Below are 20,708 nucleotides of genomic sequence, written 5' to 3' on the forward strand. Positions count from 1 at the left end.
AGTCAGTCAATCGATCAATAATATAATCATACTCTTAGCAAATTTTTGTATCTTTAATTTACAATCTGTAAACTGAGAATAGAAAGGTTCAGAACTTTTGTGAAACAGCACAGTTGAAAAATGTATGGCAAATAGAAATCAAAACTGGATGGTGTTCAGAGATAGATGGAAGGGGTTGAGTGGAGCTGAAGGGTGGGACTAAAAATACAAGATAACTCATGTAAAATATATTGTGTCCGTAAAATGTACATAGTATGTATAAGCTAGAAGTAGAAGCCTAAGTGTTGTCCATTAGTTTACTCCAATTAGGGGAGGGGTGTTAGGGTATAGGGGAAAATAACAAAGGAAAATATATTAAATGTTTTATACATACATACATACATACATACATACATACATGCATACATGCATACATACATGCATACATGCATACATGCATACATGCATGCATGCATGCATACATACATACATACATACATACATACATACAGTGCATTCGGAAACTATTCAGACCCCTTGACTTTTTCCACATTTTGTTACGTTACAGCCTTATTCTAAAATTGATTAAATAAATGTTTTTCCTCAGCAATCTACACACAATACCCCATACTGACAAAGCGAAAACAGGTTTTTAGAATTTTTTGCAAATTTATTAAAAATAAAAATACCTTATTTACATAAGTATTCAGACCTTTTGCTATGAGACAGGATTGTGTCGAGGCACAGATCTGGGTAAGGTTACTCAAAAATTTCTGCAGCGTTGAAGGTCCCGAAGAACACAGTGGCCTTCAAAAGGAAGAAGTTTGGAACCTACAAGACTCTTCCTAGAGCTGGCCGTCCGGTCAAACTGAGCAATCAAGGGAGAAGGGCCTCAGTCAGGGAGGTGACCAAGAACCTGATGGTCACTCTGACAGAGCTCCAGAGTTCCTCTGTGGCGATGGAAGAACCTTCCAGAAGGACATCCATCTCTGCAACACTCCACCAATCAGAACTTTATGGTAGAGTGGCCAGACATAAGCCACTCCTCAGTAAAAGGCACATGACGACTCGCTTGGAGTTTGCCAAAAGGCACCTAAAGACTCTCAGACCATGAGAAAGAAGATTCTCTGGTCTGATGAAACCAAGATTGAACGCTTTGGCCTGAATGCCAAGCGTCACGTCTGGAGGAAACCTGGCACCATCCCTAAGGTGAAGCATGGTGGTGACAGCATCATGCTGTGGGGATGTTTTTCAGCTGCAGGGACTGGGTGACTAGTCAGGATCGAGGCAAAGTACAGAGATCCTTGATGAAAACATGCTCCAGAGCGCTCAGGACCTCAGACTGGGGCTAAAGTTCAACTTCCAACAGGACAACGACCCTAAGCGCATAATCATTTGCAACATTCAAGCTGGGGAAAAAATCTTTAAAAATAACATTCTCTGGCAACAGCTCTGGTGGACATTCCTGCAGTCAGCATGCTTCTCATGTTGCGTTTGTATTTTTGTTCAGTATAAATGATAGCACCTCTGAAGAAGGATCTCTATAGTTTGAGCCCTGACCTCTGATCTGTGTCCTCTGTAGGTGTGTGGTCATGAGTTGATGGCTCACCGTGCCGTGCTGGCCTGCTGTAGCCCCTACCTGTTTGAGATCTTCAACAGTGCGATCGAACCTCACGGTGTGTCCCACGTCACCTTCGAAGACCTTGACCCAGACGCTGTGGAGATCCTGCTTAACTACGCCTACACTGCCCAGTAAGTGCCATGACCTCTAACCTCTACCCTTTGACCCCTACACTATGCCTACACTGCCCAGTGAGTATACATCTTCAAATACATGCAATGAGCTTTGTTAAAGTGACGTTCTGCAACTTTGGCCACTACATAACTATTTTTTTAAATCCTCCTGCTTTGGGCTGGATGTGTCAATGTGTACTTCATACATGCATATGAGCAGAATTTTTATCCTAACTCTAATAGCCAAGAAATCCCTAGTTTGAAAGTGACTGTTTTCTGGAAGTTAATTGCCGCTGTTTTGAGTGCAGCAAGCTTGGCCCATGTGGGCCACCCCCCTAGCAATTCGAGTTCCAGCCAATGAGCTTCAGCCCCTCGCCATTTTGAGTGACAACTAGCAAGATGCACATTGAAAGAAGGCTGGTCCAGGCCTCACGATACGATATTATCACGATACTTGGGTGCCGATACGATATTTACATTTTAGTCATTTAGCAGACGCTCTTATCCAGAGCGACTTACAGTTAGTGAGTGCATAAATTTTCATACTGATATGTATTGCGATTCTCACGATTCTATATATATTGCGATTCCATACTGTAATTTTATTGCGATTCGATGTTCCAAACATATTGCTCACCGTATGTCTGCTGCAGAAAGACGAGGGAGCATGAGAAAATGAGTTTTGATCAGTCATGGAAATAAAAGTGCTGAAAACAAATGGGCTCCCTATTTAAAAAGAAGATTTGGAACAAGCAGTTTTGGTGCAGGTACAGCAAACTACCACAAAAATAATTTTGCGACATTGTCTATACGATATATCGTCAACAATAATATCCCGATATGTATCTATGATTATTATTTATTTTTTCATCACTACTTGCAGTGCGGGCCCAATGGCTCAGTGACACAACAGAGACAGAGCCCGAGAGCAATGACGTACTGCACATATATGACGTAGTACACAATTTTCATGGGACCCATTTGGCTCTTGAGCGCTGCTTTCAGAACTACTGGTTAAAACGTTTGCAAATCTTCTGGAAAGTCTCTTTTAAAGGGGCAGTTATGTTTTTTAACTGATATTTCCACACTGAGGTTGAAATAACACAATATTAAGTATTAACAAAATATGACTTACTGTGTTTGGCCTCTGAGACGCAGAGGGTTTCAGGGTGCAACTCCAGCTCCAACTGACCGGTTGAATACCATATGCCTTTGTTTTTTTGAAGGGTTAAGGGGGTGGGCTCTAGACCATCCTATCAGCCAATCCGGCTGTGTAATTTCATATTCGATTTTGTTTCCTAACGCCCACACGATCAGACTGAGCATTTCAGTGGCCCAAGGAGGCACAGAGAAATACATTATAAAAAATCTTCTCAAGGCTTTCTTTTTGATTGCTCATCATTCCTGTCAAACACACGTACGACGACTGTCTGACTGACTAATGGTTCTGTCTTACAGATTGAAGGCAGACAAGGAGTTGGTTAAGGATGTCTACACTGCAGCCAAAAGGCTAAAGATGGAACGAGTCAAGCAGGTAGGATCTTTCTATTTTTTTAACTACTGATACGCAATACTGTATGTTTTAATGCAGTCCCAATGTTCAGAGGTTTACACTTCTCTCCTCGCTGATTGGTCAGATCTGTGGAAACTACCTGCTGTCGAAGGTGGAATCCCAGAGCGCCATCTCCTTTCGCAACTTTTCCAGCTGCATGGGAGACGGCCTCATGCTGTCCAAGATCGATGCCTACATCCAAGAACACCTGCTGGAGGTCTCTGAGCAGGAGGACTTTCTCAAACTCCCCCGCCTCAAGGTGAGCCTTCCCTGGGCAATGGTCTACTGCAACCTTAAAGGGGCAGTGCAGTTAAAAACGTGTCTTTCCGGGGGTCTTTAATGATATTTCCACATTGAACTATGAAAAAAAAAAAAAAAAAAATGTATGCACTCACTAACTGTAAGTCGCTCTGGCTAAGAGCTTCTGCTAAATGAAAATTATAATGCCCTTTTTGTGTAAGAGCTGTTTAAAAAATGTCAGCCTGTTCAGGTTGGATGGAGTTTTGGTCGGTTATAAGGCAATCTGATTATAACCGACCAATGACCGTTCATCTATTACTAGCATATGTCCGCCTACACTGCGGCTGGCCCCACCTGGTTATATTGGCATTCCATTCCTCATTGTTGGCACCATGCAGAGTTGGGCTACCAAAGACCAAAATATTTCTGGGGTTACTTCCTACTTTATCTTGCACCCGGCAGCAACCATTCAGGTAAGTAAGTATCTAGATAGTTATTCTTCTATTATTAAAAGTAAAGGACATAATATTCATGAGTGGCATGTTTTGTTTTGAATGTTATTTTGAAGACTGATGCCCGACAAAGTTCTAGTCTCGATTTGGCGCTGTTAAAGATTTAGTCAAAAGTGGCTTGGGAAAACGATGACATTTCAAAAAGAGGCATATAATTAATAGGAACACCTTTTGTCATCCTTGTGATATCGCTAAATTGACTTTAGATTGTATAACTTAAGCTTGCTAGCTAAGATTGAGGGGACAACACTGAGTTTTAGCTAGCTAACGTTAGCATTGCTGGCTATTTTTGACGAACTTGGCTAGCTAATGGCAACAGTTATCCCTCTAAAGTAAATTTGACGACATCAAACTGGCATAGTTTCCTAATAATGATTTGCCTACTTTAGCAACGTAATCGTATTTCCAGGTCATTATCGTGTATTTTAGACAACTGTCGTTAGCTAGCAGCAGCATAGCTGGCTAGCTACCTAGCTATATTTTAGCAGCAGCAGCATCAATGCTTAATTCATAACCTGATTTACAGTTGCAATCACTTAGTTTTAACTTGTTCACTATTTATGTAATTAACCAACTAATCAATGTTGATAAGTTGGACAGCCACATCTTGGACAGCCAAATCTTGTTGGCTCATTTCTTCCAATCTTTCTAATTTATTTAAAAAAAAATGTTTAATGTCACCACATTCTATAAGTCAAAAGGTGTTGGCGTCATCCTTGATTCCACCCTCACCTTCGACCACCACATCCGACAGAATGTTCTCCGTAACATCTCCAGAGTCAGGACCTCCCTCTCCCGTCTTGGCACTAAAACCCTCTTTCGTGCATTCATCTCCTCCCAACTAGACCACTGTAACTCACTACTCTCAGGCATCAACACAAGCTCCCTCTATATACTTCAAATGGTTCAAAACTATGCAGCCTGACTTCTCACGACACCACCCCTGTCTGATTTTACTTTTTTGGAGAGAGTAGTGGAGTAAACCATGTCCTATAACCAAGTAGGAATTCAATGGGTGGGGGAGATGTGACTATTTGAAGACCCATTTGTAGTGTGTGTGTGTAGGGGCAGTTGTCACCAACCAACCTCCAGGAGATCTGTTCTCCGGTAGATTTTCTCTCCAACATCACATATCACAACAGATTCCGCCAAACAAGTTCTTGGTGAGAAGCTAAGTGTGCAATACTGCAACTCTTCCACTTTTCCTGTCAAGGGATGAGGTTAGAGTTGTGTATAGTAATGTCAAATCAAATCAAATCAAATCAAATTGTATTGGTCACATGCGCCGAATACAACAGGTGCAGACATTACAGTGAAATGCTTACTTACAGCCCTTAACCAACAGTGCATTTATTTTAAACAAAAAAGTAAGAATAAAACAACAACAAAAAAGTGTTGAGAAAAAAAGAGCAGAAGTAAAATAAAGTGACAGTAGGGAGGCTATATATACAGTAAAATAAAGTGACAGTAGGGAGGCTATATATACAGGGGGGTACCGTTGCATAGTCAATGTGCGGGGGCACCGGCTAGTTGAGGTAGTTGAGGTAATATGTACATGTGGGTAGAGTTAAAGTGACTATGCATAAATACTTAACAGAGTAGCAGCAGCGTAAAAAGGATGGGGTGGGGGGGCAGTGCAAATAGTCCGGGTAGCCATGATTAGCTGTTCAGGAGTCTTATGGCTTGGGGGTAGAAGCTGTTGAGAAGTCTTTTGGACCTAGACTTGGCACTCCGGTACCGCTTGCCGTGCGGTAGCAGAGAGAACAGTCTATGACTAGGGTGGCTGGAGTCTTTGACAATTTTGAGGGCCTTCCTCTGACACCGCCTGGTATAGAGGTCCTGGATGGCAGGGAGCTTTGCCCCAGTGATGTACTGGGCCGTACGCACTACCCTCTGTAGTGCCTTGCGGTCAGAGGCCAAGCAGTTGCCATACCAGGCGGTGATGCAACCAGTCAGGATGCTCTCGATGGTGCAGCTGTAGAATTTTTTGAGGATCTGAGGACCCATGCCAAATATTTTTAGTCTCCTGAGGGGGAATAGGCTTTGTCGTGCCCTCTTCACGACTGTCTTGGTGTGTTTGGACCATGATAGTTCGTTGGTGATGTGGACACCAAGGAACTTGAAGCTCTCAACCTGTTCCACTACAGCCCCGTCGATGAGAATGGGGGCGTGCTCAGTCCTCTTTTTTTTCCTGTAGTCCACAATCATCTCCTTTGTCTTGGTCACGTTGAGGGAGAGGTTGTTGTCCTGGCACCACACGGCCAGATCTCTGACCTCCTCCCTATAGGCTGTCTCATAATGTCAGTGTTTGAGAAAGCTGGTGATTACAATGTAAATTAAAGCACAACTTTTTTGTACTTTGTTGTCTACTCTGTTGCTGCACTATACCTCCGATCTGATTATGTTTAGCGAACACCCTCTTACTTTCACCATGATCTGTTTTCCTCTCACAGGAACACCTTCCAGAGCTTGAGCACATGTAAAACAATTACTTGAAAAGATACTTACATGCCATACTTTCATTATAACCTTGTTTACGATCTGTTTATTCTGTTATGTAAATAACTGACAAGAGAATTTGTAGAATGACAGCCTTTCATGGCAGTCTGGTTATTTTATTTACTTTCAACAACAGAAAACATTCCAAAATGTGTAATTCAAGAGTGTTTACTCATTAGAAAAATTCAAATAATTATCTTCCGTGTCATTACAAAGTCTATTTCGCAAAATTATGAAATAGACTTTGATTATACTGAAGATTATACCATGGGCCTCTGCATGGAAGTATTACTTGTTTTTGGCCTTAGACAGAGTCCTATAGTCTGCCCTGTAGATAATCATGGCGTTGTGCAATGAATAGACGGCAGACAGGGTATAGGCCAGGATGGAATATATTCACATTTGTATCCCCACGCCCACACAGTTGGACTAAGCATTTCAGTGGCCTAAGGAGGCTCAGGAAAAGAAATTAGAAAAATATATATTTTTAATTATATTCAATAAATAACCTCAGTGATTGGTTAGACATACAGGGATAATTTTATTTAAATTCACTATTTACCTAGTCTCTCTAGACATACGGGTTGCTTCCGGCAATGTACCACTGCTCCAGCTTAACACGTCCGTAGTAGTTCTGGCGTCAGTTGGGACAGTCGGAAATTGGAAGCCCGTCACTGGTAGTCTGCTTCTTGCCCTAGCTAAACATGAGCACAATTCCCGCCAGCATTTTAAGCCCCGCCTACCCAAACTTGTGATTTGTTAAGAGTGTTGACTGTCTGAAGAGGACCCTTCCTGAAAAAGTAAATAATTTCCTTTTGAAATGTCAGAGAAGCCGACATCCTCCCCAGACCTTGTCGCTACCTAGCTTGTGATGCTCCAAGACTTTACCTTGACTAGGAGGCTATCTGATTGCTTTATTGACCGTTTGAGGACAAAACCTGGATAAATGATCTCAGTAGAAATTGTTAGCTGTAACTGCTCTGGATCTCACCCAATATGTACTAATCAGTGAACAGTTACATTTCTCGCTTGACGTTCATATCTAAATCGATGGCTTCCATGTCTATACACAGATACTGTATTTGATCCTGCCTCAAAATGACCATCTGTTAATGTGGGTGTGACCCAACTGGTTACTTATGGCCTTCAAATACAGTCGGTTGCATTATTACTTTTGTGCTGTAGAATTCACCAGTTACTGGTTTTGATTGAGTAGTCTTCTCTGTTTCTCCAATTTTTAAGGTGGAACACATCATAACCCTAGTCAGGCTACGATGGTTCAATAAGGAATCAGTGTCTTGTGATTTGACCCTAGCCATGGTTGATCCTAGCACCTCTTTTGACTGGTCTCCTCTTGTATGTCTCTACAGTTAGAAGTAATGCTGGAAGACAGCCTGAGCCTGCCCAGCAATGGCAAGCTCTACTCCAAGGTGCTCAACTGGGTCCAGCGCAGACTGTGGGAGAATGGAGACCAACTGGATGGACTGATGGAGGAGGTCAGTACCCTAGCTGGAGTCTAGCTTGCACTCATCCACCCCATATCCCTCCCTCCTTTCCGCTCTTTCCTCTAACAAGTTGTTTTGGCACTGTTCACAACCCAACGTGGCATGATGTCATTTCACACACTGTGTTAGGACTGTTGGTTGGTTTGTTTTTCCATTCTTTCTTTTTTTAAGTGTAAAGTTATGCAGTACAGTGTACCTGGCCATACTCCAAACTAGAGGTGAGCAGAGACACCGCAGCGTTGCTGTTCGCTCTTTCATTTGTCTGTTTTAGTGACCAGTTGTTTCCACCCCACAGTGTTATGACTTTTTGGTCTCTTCTCTTTAGCATTGAAACAAATGCGAGTGAGCAGTTGTTTGACTCTGTTCTATCTCACTGTTCTCTTTCTGAGCAGGGGTGTGTGTGTGTGCGCATTAAGTGTGTGTTTGCATGCGCGTGTCAGCGTGCGCTCCAGTACTAACGACTGTTCCTCCCCGTTGATTTTCTCTGTTCTCCAGGTTTATTAACAGCAGCAGGAGACGAGACTGAAGAACCAAGACTGAGCCACCAGGGTAATGAGTCAGAGAGAGAAACAGAGAGAGGAAAAAAAAGGGGGGGAGAGAAGCGACTTCCTCTCTACAGCCAAAGCAACACTGAGTTCCTATCTGTCTATGGAACACACACACACTTAGCTTACACATATTTACATTTGGATAGTATGCATACATTTACTTTCATTCCATTGGTCGTCCGGATATAAAAAAATGACATGCAGGAGAGTACTCACAGAAACCCATATCCACTGAACAGTACATATGCATAGCACGTAACAATGATTACCCCAACCCCTCCACCACATACTCGATACACCCCTCATAATTCACTGATCAATGATGTGTCATCTCTCATTCATGATTTATAGCCAAACTCCTTATTTTGGAACCGCATTTAATATGAACCATATCCCATATTTAATCCATAGCAGTGATTGCACAGTACATTTTAAGAGCCGTGCTAAGTGGGCAAGAGCAGAATGACGGCCATTTAAAGCAGCTTTTGAAATGCTTCTCTGCTCAAAAATATTCTACACACCATCTCAATGCCCACATCACAATCCAATCACTTATTTGAACAGATTTTTTAAACCGATTTTTACTGTAATTTTGTTTGAAAACATCTATTTTCTTGTTTTTTTATTTTATGACGACTTGTATGAAACGTCAATGTATGTCAAAGCTTTGCCTTCACCTGCTGTATGAAAGAACAACTCATGGATTTACATCAGGGAACTGCAGTGCCTTTTTTCTTATGTTTTCCTATGCAATTGTACTGACCAACTTCCTGAGCCACCCGTGAGCGTGGTTTCTGGTTTCCAAGCAGCCGGTGTGAGGACTGAAGACGTTTCCAGATGCTGCGTCTTTACCAACCCCAGACTCCTCCTTTTTTAGATCTTATGGAGAGAGGGCAGCACAGAAGTCGAAACTGCTGATTTTGTGTGGACTCCTACATGTACTGTAACCACCTCTGTTCGTTCAACTGTGTGTCCATGTTGATAAAGAAGCATTGGTTCCTACCAGTGACAACCGATCAGCCTTCCTCCCCAACCAACCCCCTCCCCCACCGTCTTCCTTCCACCTCCCTCCCTCTCGTGTTGCCCGGGGTGCTGCTGTGTTGCCATGGAGACAGCCTGCCACATGGGTGTTGTCGCTGTGTGTCTTGCAGGTGCAAACGCTGTACTACTCAGCTGACCACAAGCTGCTCGACGGCGCACTCATCCTTGAGGAACATGGGATGTTTGGGTTTGGTGCGGAGGAGGACCACATCCAGTTTGTGCAGGTACACAAATCAAATTAATTTTTATTTGCCACATGCGCCGAATACAACAGGTGTAGACCTTACAGTGAAATGCTTACTTACAAGCCCTTAACCAACAATGCAGTTTTTAAGAAAAATAAAAAAAGTGTTCAGTAAAAAATAGCTAACAATTAAAGAGCAGCAGTAAAATAAAATAACAGTAGGGAGGATATATACAGGGGGTACCGGTACAGAGTCAATGTGCGGGGGCACCGGTTAATTGAGGTCATATGTACATGTGGATAGAGTTAAAGTGACTATGCATAAATAATAAACAGAGTATCAACAGCGTAAAAGAGGGGGTTGGGGTGGGGGGGCAATGCAAATAGTCTGGGTAGCCATGATTAGCAGTTCAGGAGTCTTATGGCTTGGGGGCAGAAGATGTTAAGAAGCCTTTTGGACCTAGACTTGGCGCTCCGGTACCGCTTGCTGTGCGGTAGCAGAGAGAACAGTCTATGACTAGGGTGGCTGGAGTCTTTGACAATTTATAGGGCCTTCCTCTGACACTGCCTGCTATAGAGGTCCTGGATGGCATGGAGCTTGGCCCCAGTGATGTACTGGGCCGTACGCACTACCCACCCCTACCTGGACCTTTCCTGGGCCTACCTGAGTGTCGCTTGGCCCAACCTGGCCTTCATCCCACCTTATGTAGCCTGACAACAAGGGAAACAATTAGCATGTAGAACCTGGGGATACTACAGACTTGCTTGCGTAGCTCATGTTGCACGTTCAATGGTAATGGTAGTGATTACTACCTTTTGTGTTTTGTCTCCGTATGTAGCTGCTTCTGCATTTGTAAAAGTATTTGCATTGTCTGTGCTGTCTTTCAGCATGTTCAGATGGTTTAAAATGGGTTGTAGGCTGGTTTGAACCATTTCAGGGGGATTAGCACTGCTAAAAGAATGTGCTTGGGTGTATTTCTAGGCAGGTTTAAACCCAGGTTTAGTCCATTTTCAGGCCAGATTGTGGAGTGTGCGCTCTGCAGCCAGCTGGTGTAATAGCCAGTGGTGGAATGATGTGGCTGTTGCCTCTGGCTGGGCTTCTGTAGCTGCTTTGTGCTCTTGCAGAAGAAGCCCCCTCGTGAGAACAGCAACACCCAGAGACAGCCGAGCTCCAGCTCCTCCGGCAGCACCTCACCCTCCGGCTTGGCCTCCAACACACCCAAACCCTGCAGGAGAGAGTGGAAGTACATCGCCTCCGAGAAGACCACCAGTAAGTGAATGTGTCGAAGAATGTTTGAAGCCTTCGGTGTCATGGAGTGGGTGTATAGCATAAAGTTTAACCATCACCTCCACTCATGGCTATTTCCCTCTCTCCTCCTTCTCCCTCTCTCTCCCAGACAACACCTACCTGTGTCTGGCTGTGCTGGACGGGGTGTTATGTGTGATCTTCCTGCATGGCCGCAACTCTCCCCAGAGTTCTCCCTCTGCCACACCCTGTCTGATGAAGAGCCTGAGCTTTGAGGCCCGGCCTGAGGAGCTGGAGGAACACCCGCTGACCGCCATGCACTATGCCCGCTCTGGCCTGGGTACTGCCACCCTGCAGGGCAGGCTCATCGCTGCAGGTATACAGGGTTAAAAAGCCAATGGGCCTCTATCTGGAAACTGGCACTGACAGGTCTCAGATCCTCCAAATCAACCCTGTCCTGTTACTCACAAACGTTATCTATCTATCTATACACAGTACCAGTCAAAAGTTTGGACACACTTACACATTCAAGGGTTTTTCTTTTTTTAAACTATTTTTTACATTGTAGAATAATAGTGAAGACATCAAAACTATGAAATAACACACATGGAATCATGTAGTAACCAAGAAAGTGTTAAACAAATCAAAATATATTTTATATTTATTCTTCAAATAGCCACCCTTTGCCTTGATGACAGCTTTGCACACTATTGGCATTCTCTCAACCAGCTTCACCTGGAATGCTTTTCCAACAGTCTTGAAGGAGTTCCCACATGCTGAGCACTTCTTTGTCAAATAGCCCTTACAAAGCCTGGAGGTGTGTTGGGTCATTGTCCTGTTGAAAAACAAATGATAGTCCCACTAAGCCCAAACCAGATGGGATGGCGTATCGCTGCAGAATGCTGTGGTAGCCATGCTGGTTAAGTGTGCCTTAAATTCTAAATAAATCACGGGGAGAGTGTCACAAGCAAAGCACCCCCACACCATAACACCACCTCCTCCATGCTTTACGGTGGGAACTACACATGCGGAGATCATCCGTTCACCCACACCACATCTCACAAAGACATGGCGGTTTGAACCAAAATTCTCCAATTTGGACTCCAGACCAAAGGACACATTTCCACCTTTCTAATGTCTATTGCTCGTGTTTCTTGGCCCAAGCAGGTCTCTTCTTATTGGTGTCCTTTTAGTAGTGGTTTCTTTGCAGCAATTCGACCATGAAGGCCTGATTCACACAGTCCCCTCTGAACAGTTGATCTTGATGTGTCTGTTGAACTCTGTGAAGCATTTATTTAGGCTGCAATTTCTGAGGCTGGTAACTCTAATGAACTTATGCAGCAGAGGTAACTCTGTGTCTTCCATTCCTGTGGCGGTCCTCATGAGAGCCAGTTTCATCATTGATGGTTTTTGCGACTGCACTTGAAGAAACGTTCAAAGTTCTTGAAATGTTCAGTATTGACTGACTTAGTCTTAAAGTAATGATGGACTGTTGTTTCTCTTTGCTTATTTGAGCTGTCCTTGCTATAATATGGACTTGGTCTTTTACCAAATAGGGCCATCTTCTGTATACCACCCCTACCTTGTCACAACACAACTGATTGGCTCAAACACATTAAGAAGGAAATAAATTCCACAAATAAACTTTTAATAAGGCACACCTGTTAATTGAAATGCATTCCAGGTGACTACCTCATGAAGCTGGTTGAGAGAATGCCAAGTGTGCAAAGCTGTTATCAAGGCAAAGGGTGGCTATTTGAAGAATCTCAAATATATTTTGATTTGTTTAACACTTTTTTTTTTTTGGTTACTACATGATTCCATGTGTTATTTCATAGTTTTGATGTCTTCACTATTATTCTACAATGTAAAAAAATATATATAGTAAAAATAAAGAAAAACCCTTGAATGAGTAGGTGTCCAAACTTTTGACTGGCAGTGTATATAACCTGATGGTTCAGTAGGCCTAGACTCTGACCTGGTATCCTCTCTGTATGTTCCCTCTCCAGGAGGGTATAACCGGGAGGAGTGCCTCAGGACGGTGGAGTGTTATGACCCCAAAGAGGACCGCTGGACCTTCACCGCCCCCATGCGGACTGCCAGGGCTCGCTTCCAGATGGCCGTGCTCACGGTACCACACACCCCTGTCCTTTGGACCCGCATTTCATATGATTGACAGGTGCCTGTCTGACTCGGACCTATCAGGAGTTGTCTGACTTAAACCCGCCTCTTTGTCTCCTCTCATCCCTCATAGGGTCAGCTGTACGTGATGGGTGGCTCCAACGGCCACTCAGACGAGCTGAGCTGTGGGGAGACGTACGATCCACACACTGACACGTGGGCTCAGGTGCCAGAGCTCCGGACCAATCGCTGCAACGCAGGTGTCTGCTCGTTGAACAATAAGCTGTTTGTGGTGGGAGGGTCAGACCCCTGTGGGCAGAAAGGACTGAAGAACTGTGACGCTTTTGACCCTGTGACCAAGACCTGGAACAACTGTGCCCCCCTCAACATCAGTAAGTACCTATACCACACATACACTTCCCTACGTATTTATTTTAATTTGGATCTATACTCCAGCATTTTTTTTATTTGAGATCAAATGTTTTATATGAGGTGACAGTACAGAATGTCACGATTATTTGAGGGAATTTCCACTTGGATGTAGAAGTGTTCAGAAACATTCTGTTCTTATTTACAATAAGTGACTCCAAAATGACACATTATTTACCATTCATTGGGCACAACGTAATCCGAAACACTACCAAAACAAACTGAAAATAAATCCAACAAGTTTGAAGAGTCACAATATTGTAGTCATTGCATGCTAGGAAAATGGGACCAAATACTAAACTTTTGACTAAATTGAGTACACTAAGTGAATTTGTGAAAATATTTGACATCTAAAGGGGGGACAAGATACATAAAGTGCATTAGTTTCTAAACGGTAAAACAGATATGTATGAAAATACCCTCGAATAAAAGGCTACATTCTGTACTGTCACCTCATATAAAACATTTGATATCAAATCCAAAATGCTGGAGTATAGAGCCAAATTAAAAGTTTTAGCTTCATTGTTCAAATACGATTGTACTACACACATACTGTACCAATACTACACACACACTACACACTGAGCAAAAAGGGTTCCAGATAATACCAAAAAGGGGTTCTTTGATCTGTCACCAGGGCCGAATGCTTTAGTAATTGTGCTTATGTACAGTGCATTCGGAAAGTATTCAGACCCCTTGTCTTTTTCCACATTTTGTTACGTTACAGCCTTATTCTAAAATGGATTAAATTGTTTTTTTTCCCTCATCAATCTACACACTAACCCATAATGACAAAGCAAAAACAGGTTTTTAGAAATGTTTGCAAATGTATAAAAAATTAAATATCACATTTTCATAAATATTCTGACCCTTTACTCAGTACTTTGTTGAAGCACCTTTGGCAGTGAGTACAAGTCTTCTTGGGTATGACTCTACAAGCTTGGCACACCTGTATTTGGAGTTTATCCCATTCTTCTCTGCAGATCCTCTCAAGCTCTGTCAGGTTGGATGGGGAGCGTCTCTGCACAGCTATTTTCAGGTCTCCAGAGATGTTCGATCAGGTTCAAGTCCGGGCTCCGGCTGGACCACTCAAGGAAATTCAGAGACTTGTCCCGAAGCCACTCCTGCGGTGTCTTCGCTGTGTGCTCAGTCTGAGGTCCTGAGTGCTCTGGAGCAGGTTTTCATCAAGGATCTTTGTCCTTTGTTCCGTTCATCTTTCCCTTCATCCTGATTAGTCTCCCAGTCCTTGCAGCTGAAAAACATCCCCACAGCATGATGCTGCCACCACCATTCTTCACCGTAGGGATGGTGCCAGGTTTCCTCCAGATGTGACGCTTGGCATTCAGGCCAAAGCGTTCAATCTTGGTTTCATCAGACCAGAGAATCTTGTTTCTCATGGTCTGAGTCCATTAGGTGCCTTTTGGCAAACACCAAGCTTGCCGCCATTTGCCTTTTACTGAGGAGTGGCTTCCGTCTGGCCACTCTACCATAAAGGCCTGATTGGTGAAGTGCTGCAGAGATGGTTGTCCTTCTGGAAGGTTCCCCAATCTCCACAGAGGAACTCTGGAGCTCGCCTCCCTGACCAAGGCCCCGATTGCTCAGTTTGGCCGGGCGGCCAGCTCTAGGAAGAGTCTTGGTGGTTCCATACTTAATCCATTTAAGAATGATGGAGGCCACTGTGTTCTTGGGGACCTTCAATGCTGCAGAAATGTTTTGGCACCCTTGCCCAGATCTGTGCCTCGACACAATCCTGTCTCGGAGCTCTACGGACAATTCCTTCGGCCTCATGGCTTGGTTTTTGCTCTGACATGCACTCTCAACTGTGGGACCTTATATAGACAGGTGTGTGCCTTTCCAAATCATGTCCAATCAATGTAATTTACCACAGGTGAACTCCAAGTTGTAGAAACATCTCAAGGATGATCAATGGAAACAGGATGCACCTGAGCTCAATTTCGAGTCTCATAGCAAAGGGTCTGAATACTTATGTAAATAAGGTATTTTATATATACAAATACTGCTCAAAAAAATAAAGGGAACACTTAAACAACACAATATAACTCCAAGTCAGTCACACTTCTGTGAAATCAAACTGTCCACTTAGGAAGCAACACTGATTGACAGAACATTTTAACATGCTGTTGTGCAAATGGAATAGACAACAGGTGGAAATTATAGGCAATTAGTAAGACACCCCCAATGAAGGACTGGTTTTGCAGGTGGTGACCACAGACCACTTCTCAGTTCCTATGCTTCCTGGCTGATGTTTTGGTCACTTTTAAATGCTGGCGGTGCTTTCACTCTAGTGGTAGCATGAGACGGAGTCTACAACCCACACAAGTGGCTCAGGTAGTGCAGCTCATCCAGGATGGCACATCAATGTGAGCTGTGGCAAGAAGGTTTGCTGTGTCTGTCAGCGTAGTGTCCAGAGCATGGAGGCGCTACCAGGAGACAGGCCAATACATCAGGAGACGTGGAGGAGGCCGTAGGAGGGAGCAGGAGGAGCACTGCCAGAGCCCTGCAAAATGACCTCCAGCAGGCCACAAATGTGCATGTGTCTGCTCAAACGGTCAGAAACAGACTCCATGAGGGTGGTATGAGGGCCCGACGTCCACAGGTGGGGGTTGTGCTTACAGCCCAACACCGTGCAGGACGTTTGGCATTTGCCAGAGAACACCAAGAACATCCTCCAGCATGACCGGTTTGGCGGTGGGTCAGTCATGGTGTGGGGTGGCATTTCTTTGGGGGGCCGCACAGCCCTCCATGTGCTCGCCGGAGGTAGCCTGACTGCCATTAGGTACCGAGATGAGATCCTCAGACCCCTTGTGAGACCATCTGCTGGTGCGGTTGGCCCTGGGTTCCTCCTAATGCAAGACAATGCTAGACCTCATGTGGCTGGAGTGTGTCAGCAGTTCCTGCAAGAGGAAGGCATTGATGCTATGGACTGGCCCGCCCGTTCCCCAGACCTGAATCCAATTGAGCACATCTGGGACATCATGTCTCGCTCCATCCACCAACGCCACGTTGCACCACAGACTGTCCAGGAGTTGGCAGATGCTTTAGTCCAGGTCTGGGAGGAGATCCCTCAGGAGACCATCCGCCACCTCATCAGGAGCATGCCCAGGCGTTGTAGGGAGGTCATACAGGAACGTGGAGGCCACACACACTACTGAGCCTCATTTTGACTTGTTTTAAGGACATTACATCAAAGTTGGATCAGCCTGTAGTGTGGTTTTCCACTTTAATTTTGAGGGTGACTCCAAATCCAGACCTCCATGGGTTGATACATTTGATTTCCATTGATAATTTTTGTGATTTTGTTGTCAGCACATTCAACTATGTAAAGAAAAAAGTATTTAATAAGATTATTTCATTCATTCAGATCTAGGATGTGTTATTTTAGTGTTCCCTTAATTTTTTTGAGCAGTGTATATATATTTGCAAAAATGCCTAAACCTGTTTTCGCTTTGTCATTATGGGGTATCGTGTGTAGATTGATGAGGGGGGGAAAAACTACATTTTAAGCTATTTTAGAATAAGGCTGTAACGTAACAAAATGTGGAAAAAGTAAAGGGGTCTGAATACTTTCCGAATGCACTGTATTGCACATACTGTATTAGTTAAGAACTGGAACAGCTTTGAGTTGGTCTGTGAATGTGAAAAGTGAGTAATGTGTAGTGTTAACCTTGTCTGTTCTCCTAGAGAGGCACCAGGCTGCGGTATGTGAGCTGGATGGCTTCATGTACGTGATTGGAGGTGCTGAGTCGTGGAACTGCCTGAACACAGTGGAGCGCTACAACCCTGAGAATAACACCTGGACCCTTATCACCCCCATGAACGTTGCTCGCAGGGGGGCTGGGGTGGCCGTCTACGATGGTAAGGGACTACTCCATAGAAATGGACCATTCTAATTCTATGGTCTGCTATTAACTGGGGCGGACTCGAGGGGATTACCATGTACAGTGGGGAGAACAAGTATTTGATACACTGCCGATTTTGCATGTTTTCCTACTTACAAAGCATGTAGAGGTCTGTAATTTTTATCATAGGTAAACTGTGAGAGACGGAATCTAAAACAAAAATCCAGAAAATCACATTGTATGATTTTTAATTAATTAATTTGCATTTTATTGCATGACATAAGTATTTGATACATCAGAAAAGCAGAACTTAATATTTGGTACAGAAACCTTTGTTTGCAATTACAGAGATCATACGTTTCCTGTAGGTCTTGACCAGGTTTGCACACACTGCAGCAGGGATTTTGGCCCACTCCTCCATACATACCTTCTCCAGATCCTTCAGGTTTCGGGGCTGTCGCTGGGCAATACAGACTTTCAGCTCCCTCCAAAGATTTTCTATTGGGTTCAGGTCTGGAGACTGGCTAGGCCACTCCAGGAACTTGAGATGCTTCTTACGGAGCCACTCCTTAGTTGCCCTAGCTGTGTGTTTCGGGTCGTTGTCATGCTGGAAGACCCAGCCACGACCCATCTTCAATGCTCTTACTGAGGGAAGGAGGTTGTTGGCCAAGATCTCGCATTACATGGCCCCATCCATCCTCCCCTCAATACGGTACAGTCGTCCTGTCCCCTTTGCAGAAAAGCATCCCCAAAGAAGGATGTTTCCACCTCCATGCTTCACGGTTGGGATGGTGTTCTTGGGGTTGTACTCATCCTTCTTCTTCCTCCAAACACGGCGAGTGGAGTTTAGACCAAAAAGCTCTATTTTTGTCTCATCAGACCACATGACCTTCTCCCATTCCTCCTCTGGATCATCCAGATGGTCATTGACAAACTTCAGACGGGCCTGGACATGCGCTGGCTTGAGCAGGGGGACCTTGCGTGCACTGCAGGATTTTAATCCATGACGGCGTAGTGTGTTACTAATGGTTTTCTCTGAGACTGTGGTCCCAGCTCTCTTCAGGTCATTGACCAGGTCCTGCCGTGTAGTTTTGGGCTGATCCCTCACCTTCCTCATGATCATTGATGCCCCACGAGGTGAGATCTTGCATGGAGCCCCAGACCGAGGGTGATTGACCGTCATCTTGAACTTCTTCTTTTTCTAATAAATTGCGTCAACAGTTGTTGCCTTCTCACCAAGCTGCTTGCCTATTGTCCTGTAGACCATCCCAGCCTTGTGCAGGTCTACAATTTTATCCCTGATGTCCTTACACAGCTCTCTGGTCTTGGCCATTGTGGAGAGGTTGGAGTCTTGTTGATTGAGTGTGTGGACAGGTGTATTTTATACAGGTAACGAGTTCAAACAGGTGCAGTTAATACAGGTAATGAGTGGAGAACAGGAGGGCTTCTTAAAGAAAAACTAACAGGTCTGTGAGAGCTGGAATTCTTACTAGTTGGTAGGTGATCAAATACTTATGTCATGCAATAAAATGCAAATTAATTAATAAAAAATGATACAATGTGATTTTCTGGATTTTTGTTTTAGATTCCGTCTCTCACAGTTTATGTGTACCAATGATAAAAATTACAGACCTCTACATGCTTTGTAAGTAGGAAAACCTGCAAAATCGGCAGTGTATCAAATACTTGTTCTCCCCACTGTATAGTGTAATCAGTTCACAGGGTGGGAATGCAGTTTGCTGTGGTTGCAACCTTGGAATTTGGCAGAAATATCCAAAACAATACTCCTCAGATAAAATCTGATTTGTGCTGACCCTTCGCTCTCTTTCTCTCCTCTCTCTTATCTCCTTCTCTTCCCCTCTCTAGGGAAGCTCTTAGTGGTTGGTGGGTTCGATGGCTCCCATGCACTGCGCTGCGTAGAGGTGTATGACCCAGCCTGTAACAGGTGGAGGATGCTGGGTAGCATGACCGTGGCACGGAGCAATGCGGGTGTAGCCGCGCTGGGTGACGTCATCTGCGCCGTGGGCGGCTTTGACGGAAACAACTTCCTGAACACGCTCGAGGTGTACAACCCTGAGACGGATGAGTGGAGTGACTGCGCCGAGGCCCTCTCCTCTTCCGCCTGAGAATCAGGGGTTAAGGTTGTGTTATGGGGGGTCCTAAACTAACATGCTTAGTGATGTAATCGTGTTTCATGATTTTATTTACGTGAGCGGGAGGGGAATCCTTTTTGGTGGGGGTGGGGGGGGGGTTGCCACCGAAGGCAACATCAAGCCTTTGCATATTGCATACAATATTTTTCGTTCTGTATATATTTACATTTTTTCTTTTTCTTTTTTTTCTTAAGAATGCCAACATTTAATACATTTTTAGTGCAATTTAGTTTTTCTTTGTTGAAAGTTGTTTTCTGAGGGTTTACAGAGAAAAGGCTACTGTTTTGGTCACCTCAAGACTACCTTAGATTTACTGGTCTGATCAGAATAGGTGACTACTGGAAAACTTTGGGTTGACTTGTTTTAGGAAAGTTTTTTGTTTTGTTTGTTGAACTGTTATTTTAGCTCACACATTTAAAATCTGCAATTCTGAAGCCTTATTCAAAGAAAGAGGGTAACTCCCTTCATCATGGCTTTTTTGTGTCATTTAAACTAAAGCTGGATTGCTTGACGAATCTTGAACGCCTTTTTTATATTTTTATACACTGCTGATTTACCAATAGAGGAAGTAGTGGACGCACATGACTATTGAGTCATCAAACGGAACCAGTGCCAGTTTAGTAACGCCTAACACGCTTCTGTGCTTGTTCTGCTAACCAACTCTTTTGTTGCTGCATTTTGACTAATTTACTATTATAGAGATGCTGTTTTCTTGTGTTGAGTGTTTTAGAAGGGGTTCAGACATTGGGCTTCGATTTTCTTTTTTGAGTTTAGAATGATTCAATTGGAAAGTGCTGCATCACATTTGTAACAAGCTGATATTTCTTAACTAATAAACCATTTCAACCTGACAGTATGTCCTCTTGTAGTTTTCCAGGTCAATACAGTACTAGAACTAAGAGTCAGGTTTGACTGGTTTGTTAAAGTGGAGTGACTGTCAGCCTTTCGCTGTCTTTTAGGCAGCGTTGGGGAATTTCTACCCTGGGGTTCTAATGAAATAACGACCTGATTATACACGTTCTATAAACTTTCCACCAATTGGACGTTGCAGCTCACTATTTATTCCACCAGGACACAATTACTGTCCCCAAATATAGCATTTCTC

The 20,708-nt window shown here is 43.9% G+C and overlaps 1 protein-coding gene across 2 annotated transcripts in view; it reads left to right on the top strand.

Annotated features, from left to right (window-relative positions):
• Window positions 1-20,454, top strand: part of LOC121540420 (influenza virus NS1A-binding protein homolog A-like) — a 42,986-nt gene extending 22,532 nt beyond the window's left edge. For both annotated transcript variants that reach the window (XM_041849275.2, XM_041849274.2), the window contains 11 exons: window positions 1,562-1,731; window positions 3,172-3,247; window positions 3,351-3,524; window positions 7,887-8,012; window positions 9,721-9,834; window positions 10,920-11,064; window positions 11,192-11,416; window positions 13,050-13,171; window positions 13,295-13,553; window positions 17,293-17,466; window positions 19,317-20,454. In XM_041849275.2, the coding sequence (XP_041705209.1) occupies window positions 1,562-1,731; window positions 3,172-3,247; window positions 3,351-3,524; window positions 7,887-8,012; window positions 9,721-9,834; window positions 10,920-11,064; window positions 11,192-11,416; window positions 13,050-13,171; window positions 13,295-13,553; window positions 17,293-17,466; window positions 19,317-19,576 (1,845 nt within the window). In that variant the 3' untranslated portion in view covers window positions 19,577-20,454. The remainder of the gene's footprint in view (window positions 1-1,561; window positions 1,732-3,171; window positions 3,248-3,350; window positions 3,525-7,886; window positions 8,013-9,720; window positions 9,835-10,919; window positions 11,065-11,191; window positions 11,417-13,049; window positions 13,172-13,294; window positions 13,554-17,292; window positions 17,467-19,316) is intronic.
• Window positions 20,455-20,708: the final 254 nt, after the last annotated feature.

This window comes from Coregonus clupeaformis, chromosome 26, assembly GCF_020615455.1.
Source record: "Coregonus clupeaformis isolate EN_2021a chromosome 26, ASM2061545v1, whole genome shotgun sequence".
Lineage (NCBI taxonomy): Eukaryota > Metazoa > Chordata > Actinopteri > Salmoniformes > Salmonidae > Coregonus > Coregonus clupeaformis.